The following is an 18,432-nucleotide window of genomic DNA, read 5'->3' on the forward strand; positions in this document are numbered from 1 at the left end:
CAAATTTCTTTATCTTCTCTATTTCATTACCTAATATTTTCTCTTATTATTTTCCTATTACATTTCTACACTTTTCCATCTATCTTCTTCTATCTTGATTTTCGTCTATCTATTTGTTTCCATTTTTTTCTTATCCTTCAATTTCATTTCCTTAATTTTCTATCTAATCTTAAACGATCCTAGTCTTTCAACTATTCTTGTGTTACTAATCTTGCTATTTTCTCTAATTCTTAATCTGTCTAAAGTACAAAAATAGTCTTTACTTTCTTGTAAACTTAAAAAAATGTTATTTTGTTATTTGAAAAAAAAAATATATATTTTTATATTGTTTTAAAAAGTTTAAATTAATTTATGTCCCCCTTCTTTCAAAACAAACGCATCAATCTACAAAACACGCATCGTTGGAGAAAAATCGATTTCGTTATATTGACGAAACACGTTCAAGCAGACTTGACAAGCATGCTTGATTAATCTTTTTGTACAATCAAACTAGGTCGTAGCCAAAACAAGGTCGTAAAAAGTTCAGATAATTTTTTTATTCAATATGAATACGTTTATGTGAAACAAATTGTGTGAAAATGTTAATTATCACATATATCCATGAAAACGGTTTTTTCTTCATTATGGATCTGTTTATGTCTAACTAAAGAACTATGTTGATCTAAATCTCTCATAAAACATCACATCAAAATGGGTTTTCTCCTACTATGAATCCACTTATGTTCGAATCCACTAAAGTACTTCGATAATCCATATTCCATAATCGAATTTCACGTGATATATTATTATAAGAAGTAGGAAAAACGGAAATTATTAAATTAATAAACACATTGACAGGAAGATATGTTATTTTATTTATTTTTAACAATGATTACGTAAATTTTCTTTTTATGGACCAATAATAAATTTTTCTACATATTTTTTTGTTTGTTTTTTTGTTATTTCTTAACTATTTTCTCTAATTTATGTTTAATATTTTATATTTCAATTGTTTGTTCTTGTATATTATGCTCTGTGAAAAATTCTAACAAAAAAAATGAAAAAAAACGTTTATAAGTAAGATTTACTTGTAAGAAAATATGAAAAAATGTAAAGGGGATGTTAAAAAAAGGTTTGTTAAAAAGTTATATATGTGCGATTTTAATGTGAATTTGAATTATAAAATAATAATTCGAAATTTTGAAAGATTTTAAGGTTTTATCTATTTTGCAAGTATATCTATTTGAATCGTGCACTTTAGTACGGACATACACCACTAGAGAAAAAACATGCATCACAGAAGTAATTAGACTTTTTCATAATTTTAGTTAAGAACAAAAAAGCCATCATATTTCCTCTTTGGTTTCAACCAGCAGTGACGGCGGAAGGTAGCTGGTAAGTTCTCCCCACACCGTGTCTTATGCTAGAGGAAATTTTCCACGTGAGCAAAAAAGCAGACTGTATTCAGCCTTTCCATTTTTTCTGATAAAATCATTCGATCTATTAATGGCGACTTACCAATTGTGAAAATTGTTCGTGGTCCTCTCTGGCGGAGAATTCTACATGCGGATTCGACCTACAATATTTCTATGAATCATTTTTCATCGAAGTTCATGTGTTGCAATGTCGACCTGTTTGCATACCGTTTCCTTAAGGATTCTGCTCTTAACTAAGAATGTGAAAAAGTCTTATTTAAAAAAAAAGATTTATTGAAGTACTTTTTGCCATCTAATAGAGAGAGATCTATACTTTTTTTTTTAGAAATAAAATGTGTGTGATATTTTCAACTGAGTATCGCAGTTTTCTAACAATAAACATTATTTAAAATATTTTATATGATTTAACAAAAATATTTAATTAAAATTACCCTTCTCAATTCCATTGTCATTCCATCAATTTTCTTTTATTAAAAAATTTATTTACAATATTATATTAGGCAGTTTTTTTTTTTTTTTAAGTTTCTTTTACTTATTAAATTATTTTTGGAGACTTGCAATACTGACGTCAACATATAAATTGGCATTTCTAAGACAGACAATTGTTGCTCTTGGCACAAATTTAAAATGTATTTCATGGTATCATCCATATGGGTTTTTTAGATAGAACAATCTTCAGGCGTTTTTTATCTCATTGGATTGGATGGATTATCGTTGTGTGGGAGTGATTAGAAATCGCTCAGAGGGTTCGCACCGGACATTATCGGGATCTAGGCACGACGTTGTGTAGTCACCATTTTTAGTCAAAGCATTACAAAACTATCTGAGCGGGGGATACAAATATAAGGCATAATTTTCTCTCAAAATGTTATGGCGTGTCACTCACAGCTTGGCATTCCTTGAGTGATGTCAACTTGATACAAATTTGACGACACACATCGAACATACCCTGTCCAGATGCCGCACTAATGACGGTACATTATTCAATCGAAATACGTACTCTATAAGCCGAGCTCGTTTATCCACCACAATACAGTTTAAGTATCAACGAAAAAGCTCTTAATTTCTACTAAACGAAACCCATGCCTTAAGAAAAGAGTGAATTGTTTTGCAAGACTACCAAGAAATAATACAAATATTAACATAAAATTGACTCACGGTACTCAAAAAATTTACCATCCTCAACCAGACAAATAACAAATTTAGCAAATTTTTTTTTTTAATGAGGGTTTTTTACGGTATTAAAAATATGTATTTAAAATATTTTATATTTATTCTTTTTGAAAATTCCTTACTATAGGCAAACATATATACTGTTTTCTTTTTTATTATTAGCCAGTTTTTTTATAATCATTCGCCGTTTAAAAAAACCAAATTCCAAGATACAAATATATAGCAGTCTTATTTTAAAAAGTACGATTTGTTTAAGTTTAAAAATTAATTCCAAAATATTTATAGATTTTATTTCCATTAAATTTTCTTTTATATTAATTGCATGTTAAAAGAATATCAGTAATTTTTAAAGTAATTGCATTGTTTTAAAGCAAGTAAGAGAATAATTCTCATTATGCATGATTTAGTGTTCAGATTATTCAAAAATATTAATGTTCCACTCCAAAGTTCCGCGAAGTCGAGAGATAAACCAGAAAGTCAATAGTTATTAAAATTAATTTAATTATATCTCACCGAAAAACTGAACTCTGGAGGATTTATGCGATAAAAACTATTCGGCCGGGAGTCGACAAAAACTACACAATTTCTGGTGCCTCTCCTCCCGATCAAATCTGAAGAAGTGTAAGATCTGAGAAAGGTTCGGATAAAATATTAAACAAACGTGGCTTCGAAAAAAGAGGAATTGTCCTCTTTTCATGACAAATCAATCGTTTTAACTGAGAGTCTGTAGAGATCGTTCCTTGTGAGAGTTTTTTGCTAATAAACAATGCAATCAATTAAAAAGTTTCTGTCATATAGAAAATTAAGTATGATTATCGTATGTTAATTTCATATTATGGTCTGAGAAGATAATGTACTATTATTTTATGTATATTATACATAGCATCAGTAATCCCTCGTCGTCTGAGAGCTACTGATTTTTCTTTAAAATATTTTATATTTGTAGTACAATTACAATAACATTTTTTTTTATTATTATGTAATCTACTTATTACGTTTATTAAGTATTTTTATTTTTAAGTATTTTATACCTAACAATGATCAATGAAATTTAAAAATGGCGCTTGTTGCAGAATTTTTATAGGTACAAAAATAAAAATGCGAAATTTTTTTTGAAAGGAAATGAAAAAATATATTCTCCCTCAAATTGGGATGAAGTTTTCTTTAAGGGAGAGACTTATAATGAATTTCTTTTAATTTCAAATCCCTGTATATTTGAAAGATTATTAGAATCTAGTTTGTATTATTTAATTATATGGTTCAATCTGTACACATTCGTAAAATGTTTATTTTTATGAGGTTATGTTTCAGAACTGTCAAAAATCAAATATTTATTAATTTCTATTTTCTATTAAATGATTCATAGTTTATTATTGCGACTATTGCTTCGCTTTGGAATAAAGTCAGACGATCATTCTACGGTAAAAACCGCGAGAAAATATTAGAACCGTTTTTAAATTATCACGTGATCAAATGTCATCTTCGTTGGTTGATACATAACCTTAAAAAAATCAATATTTAGCGCCAATGTGTCAGTAACAAAAATTAAAAACCTTTTTGAAACAAATTTAAGATGGAATATCAAGTTTTTTGTTGAATTTGAAAGCAAAAAGATTATGTTTCGTTAAGTAAAAATGAATTTTGAATTCTTGATACACCAACTTAAGGCCAAACAACTTTGATTTTAACGAACACATGCACCCGTACATTGTCAAGTATTCCAGGCCATAATAACTTTTTTAAATGGCACAAATATTGCATGATCCGGTTCACTGCAAAAAAAAACAACACTAAATTAATTTGAGAACTTCTTTATATGGAATTGACACTTACCAATCAAAAAATCGTTTTCCTTGATATGACCCATCACTATTCCCTGTAGGCGTAGCTAATTCTACGCCAATGTATGCGGTGTTTATTGATGAACTATCATCGATTAAAATACCCACGTGTCGAACCCTTCCACCACGAACTCGACCTTCAGGTCCAATCACCTTTACCCAATGACCAAGTCGTAAATCTCTTGGAATACGTGGTAAGTATGGAGTAGCTCCCGCAGGCGGATCAGTTTCTACGTTTTAAATTGCATTATTTTTCAGGTAAAAATAGAAAAATATTCGTATACTAACCTCGAACAGGATCTGGAGCGGATGCTCGACGAACACGAGATCGTTCCGTCTTCCAATCTTCACAAGTGTGTCCCATGGGGCCTCCACTCACCATACAATCAATTGATCGCCGCAAAAAGTGTTCGGCCTCTTCGACAAGTGAATCTGTTGAATCACCTCCACTATCGTAACTATCGCTACGTAAATCAGGTAGAGAATGATTTGTACGTGAATTACAGCGCAAATTTGTATCTTCAAAAGTGACACGAGATCGTGTTTTATTACGTTGTCCGAAGCCCCATTGTGAAGTTGGTCGTGAATAACTTCGGCCAAAACTATAACGACTTGATGTTGAATCGATTGAACGTTGAACATGTGGCACGGAACGACTTCGATGATGTCGCGTTGGTGAAGTTGGAACTGATCCAAATGTTGGCCTAGAACCTGAAGTTTATGGTTCGATTATTTAACTATAAAAATTTTTTTTTCATTTAAGTTATCCTAAGAATATATTGATCATTAACTATAAACCCTTCCCAACATTTAATTAATAAAAATAGAAAAACTTACTGTAAGAAAATCGAGCCCTCGAACTACCATCAAACGATTGCGGAACATTTGACCGCCAATAATTATTATGACGTCCAATATCATACTGACTTGGTGATGTTATAGAAGTTAACGAGCCACGGTAACGATTCATACCATGCATACTGCTATCGAAACGGCTGGATCCAAAATTTGAATAGTCACTTGGTGAATAATATTTACCAAAATTTGGCGATGTTAAAATGTCTGACGTATCATATTTTCTATGTGCTTCTGGTGTGCGTAAATATTGTCCACGTGTATGGTATGTTGATGGTGGTATATTTTCAATTTCCTCTTGGCACAAATGATCCGCAGATCTTGATAATTCTGGCACCATACTTGTAAAATTTATATCCGATAACAATACCCGGCGTGCTTCTTGCGTTTTCTCTGATAGTCGTATTTTTGGCTGTTGATAAATTGGTAACGCAAATTTTGAAGGTAGCGTTGTAAAATTATGAGCAACTTTATGTGCTAGATAACTTTCCGATTTCCATGGACATGGCAACGCTGAAATATCAGTTTGTGCTTCCGATTCAGTTTTTAACGCACTTTTTTCGTTTAAAATTGGTCTTATTGATGAACTTTGAAATGAATTTCTAGTTCGGTAATATTTGCGAGCTCCGGACGTGGAAGCTGGAGTAGGTTGAATTGTTGCTTTCATAAAATTATCACGATAAATTACTGGTCGATAAGCTAATGGATTTGGACATGTATTGCGTCTACTTGCTAAATTTGGCATTTCAGAATCGTCAAGAACACCGCACTTTGAAATATCCGTTTCAACGAGTACGGAGCATTGTGACCACATTTTTTGTAATTTTTTCTCTTTTTCATCAAATTGATCGAAACTTTCATCTTTTTCAAATGATCTATCGATAAATGAATCTTGACTTTCGATACTACGTTGTTTACTGATATCACTTCCGGGACCCCTCGGACCTAGCACATCTAAATTATCTTTATTATCCGTGACAAAAACATCGTCATCAGAATTTTCGGCAGTACCACCACCATTTATATCCCCGGAATCAAAATCAGCGGTTTTATAATTTACTAAAATAGGAGTATCCGTATCACTTTCCTTACTTTGTTCCGGTTCGGTTATCGAAACTAAATCCTCTTGTAGCGGACCCAATTCCTTTGTTTCTTCAGTTGTAAATATTAATTCAATGTCATCAACTTCTTCGCTCTCATTTTCAGAATCATTTTTAGGTGGGGCCACATTTTCATTATCACTAAAAACAGAATTATCACCTTCCGAATAAGATTTTAAACTTAGATTTTCTAAATCTCTTTCGATACTTAAATTCGATTTGGATTGATTTGATTGTTGAAATTCTAATGATTTTTCTGATTTGTCTGTATCAGGTAATTCAATTGTTGGGATGCTATTTAATTCTGGACGTCGTGGAGTGGGAATATCTTCAGAGGGTGTTGTAGCATTTTTATTTAAATTTGGCGATGTTAACTCGTTTGTACCCGCCATACAAATTTGTTCATTTGATGAATCTTCGTTTTGGATAATTTTACGACGTAATATATGATTTTCTATCGATAATTTCTCGATTGCGTCTCGATACTCGGCACGATGCTTGATTTTATCACGTAATCGTGATAGTTCAACTTGTGAATTTTCTAAAGCGGCACGTAATGAGACAACAGTTTGATGTAGCGCGCGTACTGTGTCTAGACCAACTGTATTGGGTAATATTTGACCGATTGTTGATGTAACAACTGCTGTATTTGTTGATTGATTATTGTTATTAAAATTTGAAATGTCCATTTGATTAATTCAATTGTGGGTATACTTTTATTATTTGCATACATACCGGGCAATTTATTTAGTTTGATTATAATTTATTTAAAGCACCTTTTGCACAAGTTTTGTTTTTTAAATCATACTGTAAAATTAAGAAAAATTCGAAAAATTGAATATTAAAAAATTTTAAAAATTATTATGCAAAAATTTAGGAAATTACAAACTAATATATACAATCGTTTTAATTTTTGCTGAATATATTGAGCGGAAAAAGTAGGACACATATAAAAAATTTTTTCGCTAAACATAAATAAATAGAGCACCGATTAGTTTTTAACGATAACAAATTTTGTGTTATGATTTATCTGAACCGATTTCGCATAGGATGAAATTAATATCAGCCTTGTGGCTAGGATGAATTTTATCTCAGCCTTGTGAATAGGATAGATTTCATCTCAGTCTTATGGCCAGGATGGTATATGATAAATTACATCTCTGCCTTATGGCTAGGATGAATATGATAAATTTCATCTCAGCCTTATGGCTAGGATGAATATGATAAATTTCATCTCAGCCTTATGGCTAGGATGAATATGATAAATTTCATCTCAGCCTCATGGCTAGGATGAATATGATAAATTTCATCTCAGCCTTATGGCTAGGATGAATATGATAAATTTCATCTCAGCCTTATGGCTAGGATGGTATATGATAAATTTCATCTCAGCCTTATGGCTAGGATGAATATGATAAATTTCATCTCAGCCTTATGGCTAGGATGGTATATGATAAATTTCATCTCAGCCTTATGGCTAGGATGAATATGATAATTTCATCTCAGCCTTATGGCTAGGATGAATATGATAAATTTCATCTCAGCCTTATGGCTAGGATGAATATAATAAATTTCATCTCAGCCTTATGGCTAGGATGGTATATGATAAATTTCATCTCAGCCTTATGGCTAGGATGGAATATGATAAATTTCATCTCAGCCTTATGGCTAGGATGAATATGATAAATTTCATCTCAGCCTTATGGCTAGGATGAATATGATAAATTTCATCTCAGCCTTATGGCTAGGATGAATATGATAAATTTCATCTCAGCCTTATGGCTAGGATGGTATATGATAAATTTCATCTCAGCCTTATGGCTAGGATGGAATATGATAAATTTCATCTCAGCCTTATGGCTAGGATGAATATGATAAATTTCATCTCAGCCTTATGGCTAGGATGAATATGATAAATTTCATCTCAGCCTTATGGCTAGGATGGAATATGATAAATTTCATCTCAGCCTTATGGCTAGGATGAATATGATAAATTTCATCTCAGCCTTGCAGCTACGAAGAATTTCATCTCAGTCTTATGAATTTAAGATATAAATTTTCTTTCGTTAAAAATAAATAAATAGAGCGCCAATTAATTTTTTAAACTATAAACAAATTTTGTGTTTTGATTTATCTGTTTCGATTTCGCATAGTAAAAATAAATCCTTAATAACCTTAAAAACAAATTTTCAATCACAAACATCTAGTCATAAGACAGATATGTAGATTCAATAAAATCGACTGAATATTTTAGGGTAATTAATTTTTTATATGCGTCCCACTTTTCTCAATCCTCAACGCAAATCTCTATTAACATGCAAAACAAGCTTAAGATTATTAGTATGATTAAAAAAAACAGTGGATTTCAAATTAATTAATTGCATTTATAAGAATTCCATTTTGAAACAAATAATAATTATTTTATATGCAACTTAAAATTAACCTATGTAATTTACTTGCCTATATTTAAGGAGATCCACTATAGTTTTGTTACAGCATGTAACACATAAAAGGGTTCTGTAACACTGGCGGGTATAAGAAAAGCAACCGAAAAATATCCAATTATTTCTAAAATAAATTATTGGTTTTTGAATATTTAGATGCTGCGGTCTACGCATTAATCTGCGATTGAGCTTTCCTTGTCAAATAGTCCGCGTCTAGACACATAAATATTAAAATTCATGAAATAATACTGGATCACCTTAATTTAAAGTTTTAACTTTATAACGAAAAATATAATACGCCTCTTATCACAAACGCAATTAAATTTTATGTAGGTTATAATTTATAAATTCGTGTAAAAACTTCACGAAAAACCCTCTTATTATTTACTGAAATAGCAATAAAAAGTTTTTCTCATTAGTTAAAAAGAAAACGCGATATTAGAAGCTTAATATATAGCTCTTTATTTATATTAATAAAATTGATAATTTAGATAAAATATTTACATGCGATGTGGGTTGAAAAATTTATCACTAAAATTTAATCTTACATGTTTATTTTATTAACTTTATTGAAACGCGACGCGACCAATAATTACATGATCGAATTTTAACTCACACTTTTAACGTGGTACGAAAAAAAAATAATTAGTTTTTAAATTGCAGTTTCAATCACTGAAAAATTTTGTTAAAAATTTCGTCAACACTTTTTCAATTAAAAACAATTAAATTTAATTGGAGCCAATTGAAAATAATTTAGAGAATACAAACATTTTAATTAAGAGCGATGCAAAAAAAAAAAAAATTCAAAATATTTACTGAAAAATGTGATTAAAATTAATCAATATATGTAATAAAAAGTCCTTGCACTGAGCCCGGGATTCAAGTACAACTTACGACGTACGTATATATCTACCATTCTTGTTTCACGTATAGAAATAAAAAGAGATAAGTATATAATAAATATGAAAGGTTTATTGAATATACACAAATCTAAACAATCAGTTACAAAAATGTACAAAAATTCAATGAAAATAATACAAGTCATGCAAAATCATTCAATTTATCTAATAATTAATGTAAATACAAGCTAAATAAACGCTAATTACAAAAAAATTATTGTAAATCTTACATGAAAATATTATGTTAAACACTCAGAGAGGATTATCCGTTCCCTTATATCGAACAGATTGTGTTAGAAATATAAACATAGCAACCTGGAATTACGTTACCAACTAGAAAGCTTACACTCAATAATAAGCTTTATAAAAATATATAAATGTAATAAACTTTAAAGCACCGTGTTAATTACATTTTATCCCTTAAATATAAGAACGCAGTATTACGCTGTTAAATTTATTTTTGTTAATTTTTTCTTTTTTTCGTAAATCGTGAAATAATCTCGCACAGATTTAAGACTTGCGCAAATGAATCTTATTAGTGGGTGAGAAAAATTGTTTTTTCTTGTATATTTTGTAAAATTAATAGCAAAACTTTCTTATACAGTTTTTTCTTGGAAAAAGTATCAATTATTTAGTAGAGGGTGCAATCATATTAACGGTTATCTAGGTTAGTATTCGAATCTTGTCCAACTTTATTGGAAGTTGTATTCAAAATAATTGAACGATGTAGAAGAATCATTTTACTAAATAAATAAATTATATGAGTTGAATGATCGCGCCTCGACCTTCATGGCTAGCATTAATTGTATCCTAGCTTTATGACTAAAATGGCCTTGTGGCTAGGATGAATTATATCTTGTCCCTATGGCTGGGAGGAATTTCATCTCGGACTTATGGCTAAAATGAATTAAATCTCGGCTTTATATGTAGATGAATTGTATCTCAGATTTGACTAGGATGAATTTCATCTCAGCCGTATGGCTAGGATAGAATAGGATCAATTTTATCTCAGCCTTGTGGCTAGGATGGATTTCATCTCAGCTTTATGGCTAGGATGAGATAGGATAAAATTCATCTCAGCCTTGTGGCTAGGATAGATTTCATCCCAGCCTTATGGCTAAGATGAGATATGATAAATTTCATCTCAGCCTTGTAGTTACGAATATTTTCTTCTTAGTCTTATCATCTTATGATAAAAATTTTATTTCGTTCAACATAAATAAATAGAGCATCGACTAATTTTAAACAATAACAAATTTTGTGTTATGATTGATCTGTTTCAATTCGACATAAAATGAAATTCTTAGCATTGTGGCTAGGATGAATTTTATCTCAGCCTTATGGCTAGGATGGGATAGAGTAAATTTCATCTCAGCCTTATGGCTAGGAAAGGATAGAGTCAATTTCATCTCAGCCTTATGGCTAGGATAGGATAGAGTCAATTTCATCTCAGCCTTATGGCTAGGATAGGATAGAGTCAATTTCATCTCAGCCTTATGGCTAGGATAGGATAGAGTCAATTTCATCTCAGCCTTATGGCTAGGATAGGATAGAGTCAATTTCATCTCAGCCTTATGGCTAGGATAGGATAGAGTCAATTTCATCTCAGCCTTATGGCTAGGATGGGATAGAGTAAATTTCATCTCAGCCTTATGGCTAGGAAAGGATAGAGTCAATTTCGTCTCAGCCTTATGGCTAGGATGGATTTCATCTCAGCCTTATGGCTTGGATGAATTTTATCTCAGCCTTATAGCTAAAATAAATCTCAGCCTTGTGGCTAGGAGAATTTTATCTAAGCCTTTCGGCCAAGATGAATTTAATTTTAGCCTTATGGTCAGGATTAATTTCTTAGCCCTATTGCCGATAATTGGCAGCCTTGTGATTAGGATGAATTTCATCTTAGCCTCATTGGCTAGGATAAAATTCAACTCGGATTCCATGGTTAGGATGAATCTAAACTCGGTCTTATGGCTAGGATGAATTTTATCTTACCCGTATGTCTTGAATGAATTTCATTTCGACCTCATCGCTAGAATGAATTTTGCCTCGACGTCATGATTGGTATGAATTTCATCTAGTCCTTGTAGCTGGGAATGTGGTCAATATATTTTGTAGATATTCTTAATAATTAGTTGCATCTTTATTTATAATTTTATCAAACGTCATCACATTTGATGATTTTACAATTCCTTTTTAAGGTTTAGTCGTTTCTATTTTATTGGGCCTGACTGTACACACACTTAACGTAATTTGAGTTAATAAAATATTCAAATGGAATTTTTTTTCGATTTAATTTGATACTGGTTAATAATTTAAGATGAATAAATCGAAGATACTACATGAATTCACGAAAATAAATCGTATTTTACGTCGTTATAAAAGTAAACAACATTGGGTAAGATTCATTTTTAGGTTATAATAATCATTATTTACCTATTTTACTTACTCAGCCAAATCAATTTTTGTTTTAACATTTTTTAATTTTTCATTTCCCGCCCATGGTGCCCTTTATACCGTTTCCCGCTCTTTCTATTTATTTAAATCATTATTTTACACTTACACTTCGAATTTTAATTTAAGGCATCCAAAAAATTATTCCCAAAAGATCGTGCATTAGAACAATTTGATGATTTTTATGGAAATGTATATGGCAACGATTGGAAATCAATTCGAGTTGCATTATTATCCGAACATAAATACTGCGCTGTTGTTAATAACTTTGGGGACACTGAAAAAACGATACAAAACTTAGAAAATAATGGTGCAATTAATGTTCGAGCTTTATACGAAGTTAATCGTCAAAATTATTTAGAAAAATCTAGTGAAAAAGTTGAGAAAATTTATAAATTAGATAATACGATCGATAAATTTAAGGATGCCAAAATTCAAAAAGATTTTGAGAATATTTATGGGGAAAATGAAATTAATGTACGGGATTTGAAATCTGAAGAGCCTTCTACAGCTAAAGTCGAAGAACCTGAAATTAAAAGAGATTTATCTCTTCAAAAAAGTTTAGATTCTGCTCAGATCGATTATTCACGAATTATAAATCCTGATGTTGGATTATCAGGTTCGGCATTGTATGAATATATTCCTGCAACGAAATTAAAAGGAATGGAAGATTGGATTTTAGAATCGGATCATTATAGGTAGGTCAATTGCTATATTACCATAAGTGGCGTAGTTCTTGGTCTTTAAATTCGATTTATATAAATTATTACGCTGGTATGTATTTAAGCCATAAAGTTCAATAATTTCCCATATATTTTTCTGTTTTATTAATCCAGTAACTCATTTTCCAGATATTACGAAACGTCTTCAGAATTCTCTGTAAAAATAGTTAAAGAAAACAAATTAAACTTCCCAGAACATTTACATATTTATTCCTATGATCGTGGCAATATCTCACATTTTCCATCTGTACGAAAATGTTCTACGGGAGTCCTAGACAAATACTTATTGGATGGTGGCTCAATTTTACCGGTTCTAGCGTTAGATTTACAACCAAAGGATCATGTATTGGATATGTGCGCAGCTCCAGGTGGGAAATCTTTAATGATAATGCAGTCATTATTAACTGATTACCTAGTTTGTAACGATCTACAAGAAAGTCGTTCACGACGCGTCATAAATGTATTCAAACAATATTTATATGATTATGATCGCATTATTAATAATAAATTAGTGATAACGAACGGAGATGCTCGGGGAATTACAGAATCAAACGTGTTCGATAAGATTTTGGTAGATGTTCCTTGTACAACAGATCGACATGTTGTTATGGAGAATGATAATAATATTTTTAAACCAACTAGGATTAAGGAACGGCTACGTTTACCTGAATTGCAAGCGGCACTTTTAACGTAAGAATTTTGCACCACATACAAGCGAAAAATTCCTAAACTCAATCATTTATTTTTTTACAGGAATGCGTTAAAATTAGTTAAACCAGGTGGAACTGTTGTCTATTCGACATGTTCCTTGAGTCCCATACAAAATGATGGAGTTGTACATATGGCGTTAAAGAAAATTTGGCAAGAGACAAATTTTGAACTTACTGTTAGGTATTTATTAAAGAAATTTGATATATAGGATGAATATTAATTTTGTATTATTTTTTTCTAGCGATTTATCGGAAGCTTTAAAACCAATGAACTGTTTGTTTAAGATCAATGATCGGATTGGTCTAAAATACGGTCATATAGTTGTACCATTTTTACCAAATAATTTTGGACCTATGAATTTTTGTAAAATTAATAAAAACATAACGTAAATTTATTTAGATTTTGGTATTTTAATGAAATGGAATAACTCGATTCAATACAGAAATCGAAACACCTCTTAGATCAAATCTTTATATAGATGAGTCGAAGGTTATGGGCCTAGAATAACGGAAATAAATTTCTATTAAGGAGTAGACCTGATTATCCAAGCAAAAATCTTCGAACTTTAAAGATAAGTTTAAATTTTTTACACGTAAAATTATATTTTGTCGCATATCAATCTGTTTTCTGATAATCAGGGAACTTAAGACTTTAAGCTCGTTAATATTTCGAGTAACGATTGTGATGAATGGAACAGTAAACAAGAATGAATGGACGTCTTTGCTCCACTTAATTAAAGCTGATACAAAAATGTTGATCATGTATGGGATGCTTTAGATAGAATATAATTTTTATTAACAAAATTTATTTTTTTAAATCTTATCTATACAAAAATAAATAAATAGTGTGTCTTTATTTAAAATAATCCTTATATTATATATTAATTATATTTTTCTCTTAAAATTGTCATTTTTTGCGTTTATTGTAATTAAACGGATAATCCAGTATCCATTTTTAATATTTGTTTCATCATCTCGTACGTAGCAAATGATACAGCCACCATTGGAATTGCACGCATATAGTTGATTGACATACCTCGATACAATCCACGTACAATACCATTCTCTTTGTAAATAAGAACTAATGTTTTTGACATGCTCAGTCTAAAAAACAGAAAATTTACATTAGGGAAATTTAGATAGGTGCAAACCTATTCATGATAAAAAGTTGTATATTAATTTTGAAAGTCTTATGAAAATACTAAGACGGGTGATTCTAAATGTTTTATAATTTTAGACGTTTTGTTAAATGATTTATTTGGATGATGATATGTCGGGTAATCTTAATACCAGAGAGCCAAACACCACTCTCATCGAAAACTGTGATTTCCGTAAAATAATTCGACAATAAAAGCGAGAAGTACCACTGCTACCTAAGGAAAGAGGAAGGGGAAAACTTGAAATTTTACGAGAGTCTTGGCATTAATAGTCATTTGTGTTGGAAATTTTCATGCGTCTTCGAAGAAGTCTCGACAAAGAACTCTGTCGAAGAAATATGTCTCTCTAGATTCTCTTCGATAATATTTCGCATACTGTCAAAGAGCCCATTCTGAAAAGTACCCAGATATGTTCGTCTGCACTTAGAATCACCCTCTTTTATATAAAATAAAATATTTACAACTTACGCGCTATATTTTTTTCCACCAAAAATATTTTTTTTAAACCCCCACATAAATATATGAAATAAAGAAAAATTAGTATGAATAGATTATTAGTAACAAACTAAATAAAGAACAATCATTAATTACAGAAATTAGAGTATGCAATTAAAAATTAAAATTCTAAATTTAATTAAGAAATATTCTTTTTTAAATACAATACCCAAATTTTCTTGTACTTGGAATCATCAGTGCTAATTGCATTCGCCTTCGTGTAACATCTAACGGATAGGCTATACTTTGTGCAACAGCTCCAGCAAATCCCCCACACAATAATTTTGCAGGGACTGTCAAAACTAGTCCACCTAAAACAATTAAAATTTTATCAGTTTTATACTAGTTTTAAGGAAATAATTAACACCGGATATACATTCGGGTAAATAAGGTGTAAATATATATGTAACAGCTTTTAAATCGGAGTGACTCTGAAAATATCTCGAAATACACTCATATAATCGTCCAATGATATAGATTTTCATATTTATTTGCATCATATTTACCCTAAATAATCTATAGATACGAAAATCTGGTTGATTTCGCGAATGAATGCAAATTTCTGAGGTACCGACTTAAGAAATCGATCCGGCATATCACTCGTATACGATTTTAGTTAGAGATATCTCAGAAAATACACGTCCAATTGCCAAAGAGACGCAATTTTTATCCAAGTCAAGAAATGATTTTTATCCAAGTCAGGAAATTACAAAAAGTGGGTTTATTTAACCATTGGAAGAGTAGTTTTTGAGATATTGCCCAAAATTCTGTACGAAAAGCTTTCATTTCGGAATGATTCTGGATATATCTCGTAAAACAAGGATTAATCATTCTCACCTGTATTTCTAGGACATGGCTTGGCCGTCCATTTTGGAGCATACGTCATACATGTGTACTTAAACATTTCAAAACAATAAAATGAAAATCCTGCATACGGGACCATACCCATTAATGTGGGTAAAAATCCACGATACAGTGCTCGTATTCCACCTTCCTAAAAAAAGATTCAGTATTAGAAAACATCAAACAATTTCAACTGGGATTCAAGATTAGCACTTACATCTTTAAAAATAGACACAGCCGTATGTATAATTCCTGAATAAATGTCTTCACCGGTTATTTGAAACGCTAACCGTGCACGGATTGTATCCAGCGGATACGTTAACGTAACCGCTGTAACACCCGCCATTGAACCAGCTACAAATTTATCTAAATGTGATGTTGTTTTCATTACTCTACCAAAATACTAAGCAAAAACAAATATCATAAAATTGTCTCCGTTAAGGCCGCCCATAGACGACATTAATAATTTTGTCTCTTTTATTACATTGAAAAGAAACAACAATATTGAACGTCTATAGGAAGCTTTAATTTCAAAATAAAAATTTACTTTTTTATAAATTTCAAAAGCCGTAAATTGTGTAGCCGCATATGGAAATATTCGAACCATTTGCGCACCATTTCCTTTATATAAAGCTAGCACTGATTCATGTTTTATAATTCTTCGTAAACCAGAAATTGCGCCATATGTTGCGTAATGTGAATTATGAGCTTGTAGTAATATTTTAACACGATCTAATGGTGCTACAGTTGTCTTTGAGCACATACCAGCTACACCTAAAACAAAAGTAAATAAACAAATTAATTTGATCAAATTGGATAAATAAATTGAATTAGTTTGGAGCATCATGCACGGTCATTATTTCGGTCGGCTAGCTATTTTTTCGTATATTTTATGATTTTTGAATATTAAGTTGTGCCTGGAAATAGAAATTGTATCGAAGAAAAATAGGAAAAGTATCTGAAAAAATCCGGATACTTTTTTGAATATCTAGATACAATAAGTTTAGATATCGTTTTATTAGCGTTGCGAATAATATTTTAGCCTGCTAGCCGCTTTGGAATAATGCAAATAAATATTTTTTGAAAACATTCAAACATTTAGAATTCATTCTCCTTACCTCCAGCAAATAAATTTTTGCATACAAAATAAAAGTTTTTCTCATTTGTCTCCGTCATTTTCGATTTTTTATAAATCGTTCCAATTTAATCAACATTTTTTTGTCATTTTGGTCAACTCACAATAATTGATTTGTTTAAAACAATTACAATATACACACAAAAAACTTTCACATCTTCATATGTGAAAGTATTAAAAATTTTCATATATTTTTCATATATTTACTTTCCAGTGAAATCATAAATAATTGTAAACACATTGTAATGTACTGGTATTAAAAATAATATATTCAAATGACAAATTATAACTGTAAAAATAAAAATAATATAGTTAGAATTGTCCTGATATCGACCTTGACCCTTAGTATCATATTGTGTCCCAATTCCCGCATTTTAATTCATAAGTTCCCCATATTTTGTTCATTTCCGTACTCATAAAACACACCTATCGACAATGTATTGAACTAATCTGTTCATGACATAACATGTGATTTAGAGACAGGTCATAATTTTTGATTAATATGTATAAAAATTAATTTAAAAATCAAAAATAATTACCAGTATAGTTTATAATTTTCTTTTTTAAGTTTAATTTGAACTTTATACACTTAAGTTGAGTACGAAAGGTATACTTAGAAAAGAATGCTAATCAAGGGTACCTTGATATACCTATGTATACCGAGAAAGTGTTATCGACTGCGGCTTATTTTTTTTCAAGCATGGTTACACTTTCAAAAAGATATTTTTGATAACATTTGAAAATAATGTTTTTTATATTGTAATTTAAACAAACTATTATTATTATTATTGCTTACGTCATTTTCTTATCAATTTTCTATAATTTAAAATCATGCATGTGAATAGTAAGTGGAAAAAGATTGTTTTTTATTTAAATTGAATTTGAGAACAATTGGAAACAAATGATTGAAAATATTATTATTATTATAATTTACTATTATTATCTTTAATTGTAGCATCACTGCCAAATAATGTATAAGTTTTTTTTGTTTTCTATTTTCTTCTTATATTTTTCCAATTTTCTCATTATTTTCATTATTACATATTTTTTTATATACTATGTATACCAGTGCAATGGGCTAAAAACCCATTATATAAATAAATAAACAAATTTACGATTATTGAAGCTATTATTTTAAAAGCATTAAGTAATATAAGGATCATAGATGGCATTATAAATAATTAGTACTTAT

At 30.3% G+C, this 18,432-nt stretch overlaps 3 protein-coding genes across 3 annotated transcripts; 1 reads left to right on the top strand and 2 right to left on the bottom strand.

Moving 5' to 3' along the window:
- Window positions 1-3,104: 3,104 nt before the first annotated feature.
- On the bottom strand, window positions 3,105-7,198 carry LOC123299626. The gene is made up of 4 exons (XM_044881892.1): window positions 5,267-7,198; window positions 4,718-5,140; window positions 4,422-4,659; window positions 3,105-4,360 (listed from the first exon to the last, which is right to left on the bottom strand). Exons 1-4 carry the CDS (start codon window positions 7,071-7,073, stop codon window positions 4,300-4,302), a joined length of 2,529 nt encoding a protein of 842 aa, XP_044737827.1. The 5' UTR covers window positions 7,074-7,198; the 3' UTR covers window positions 3,105-4,299.
- A 4,758-nt stretch (window positions 7,199-11,956) lies between these two features.
- LOC123299635 (5-methylcytosine rRNA methyltransferase NSUN4) lies at window positions 11,957-14,005 on the top strand. The gene is made up of 5 exons (XM_044881903.1): window positions 11,957-12,122; window positions 12,308-12,876; window positions 13,030-13,590; window positions 13,654-13,791; window positions 13,853-14,005. The coding sequence occupies exons 1-5, from the start codon at window positions 12,045-12,047 to the stop codon at window positions 13,998-14,000; spliced, it is 1,494 nt and encodes a 497-aa protein (XP_044737838.1). The 5' UTR covers window positions 11,957-12,044; the 3' UTR covers window positions 14,001-14,005.
- A 470-nt stretch (window positions 14,006-14,475) lies between these two features.
- Window positions 14,476-17,281, bottom strand: LOC123299636 (graves disease carrier protein homolog). Its single transcript, XM_044881904.1, has 7 exons — window positions 17,224-17,281; window positions 16,653-16,879; window positions 16,323-16,508; window positions 16,100-16,256; window positions 15,432-15,573; window positions 15,236-15,238; window positions 14,476-14,714 (listed from the first exon to the last, which is right to left on the bottom strand). Exons 1-7 carry the CDS (start codon window positions 17,279-17,281, stop codon window positions 14,540-14,542), a joined length of 948 nt encoding a protein of 315 aa, XP_044737839.1. The 3' UTR covers window positions 14,476-14,539.
- Window positions 17,282-18,432: the final 1,151 nt, after the last annotated feature.

This window comes from Chrysoperla carnea, chromosome 5 (genome assembly GCF_905475395.1).
Source record: "Chrysoperla carnea chromosome 5, inChrCarn1.1, whole genome shotgun sequence".
Taxonomy (NCBI): domain Eukaryota; kingdom Metazoa; phylum Arthropoda; class Insecta; order Neuroptera; family Chrysopidae; genus Chrysoperla; species Chrysoperla carnea.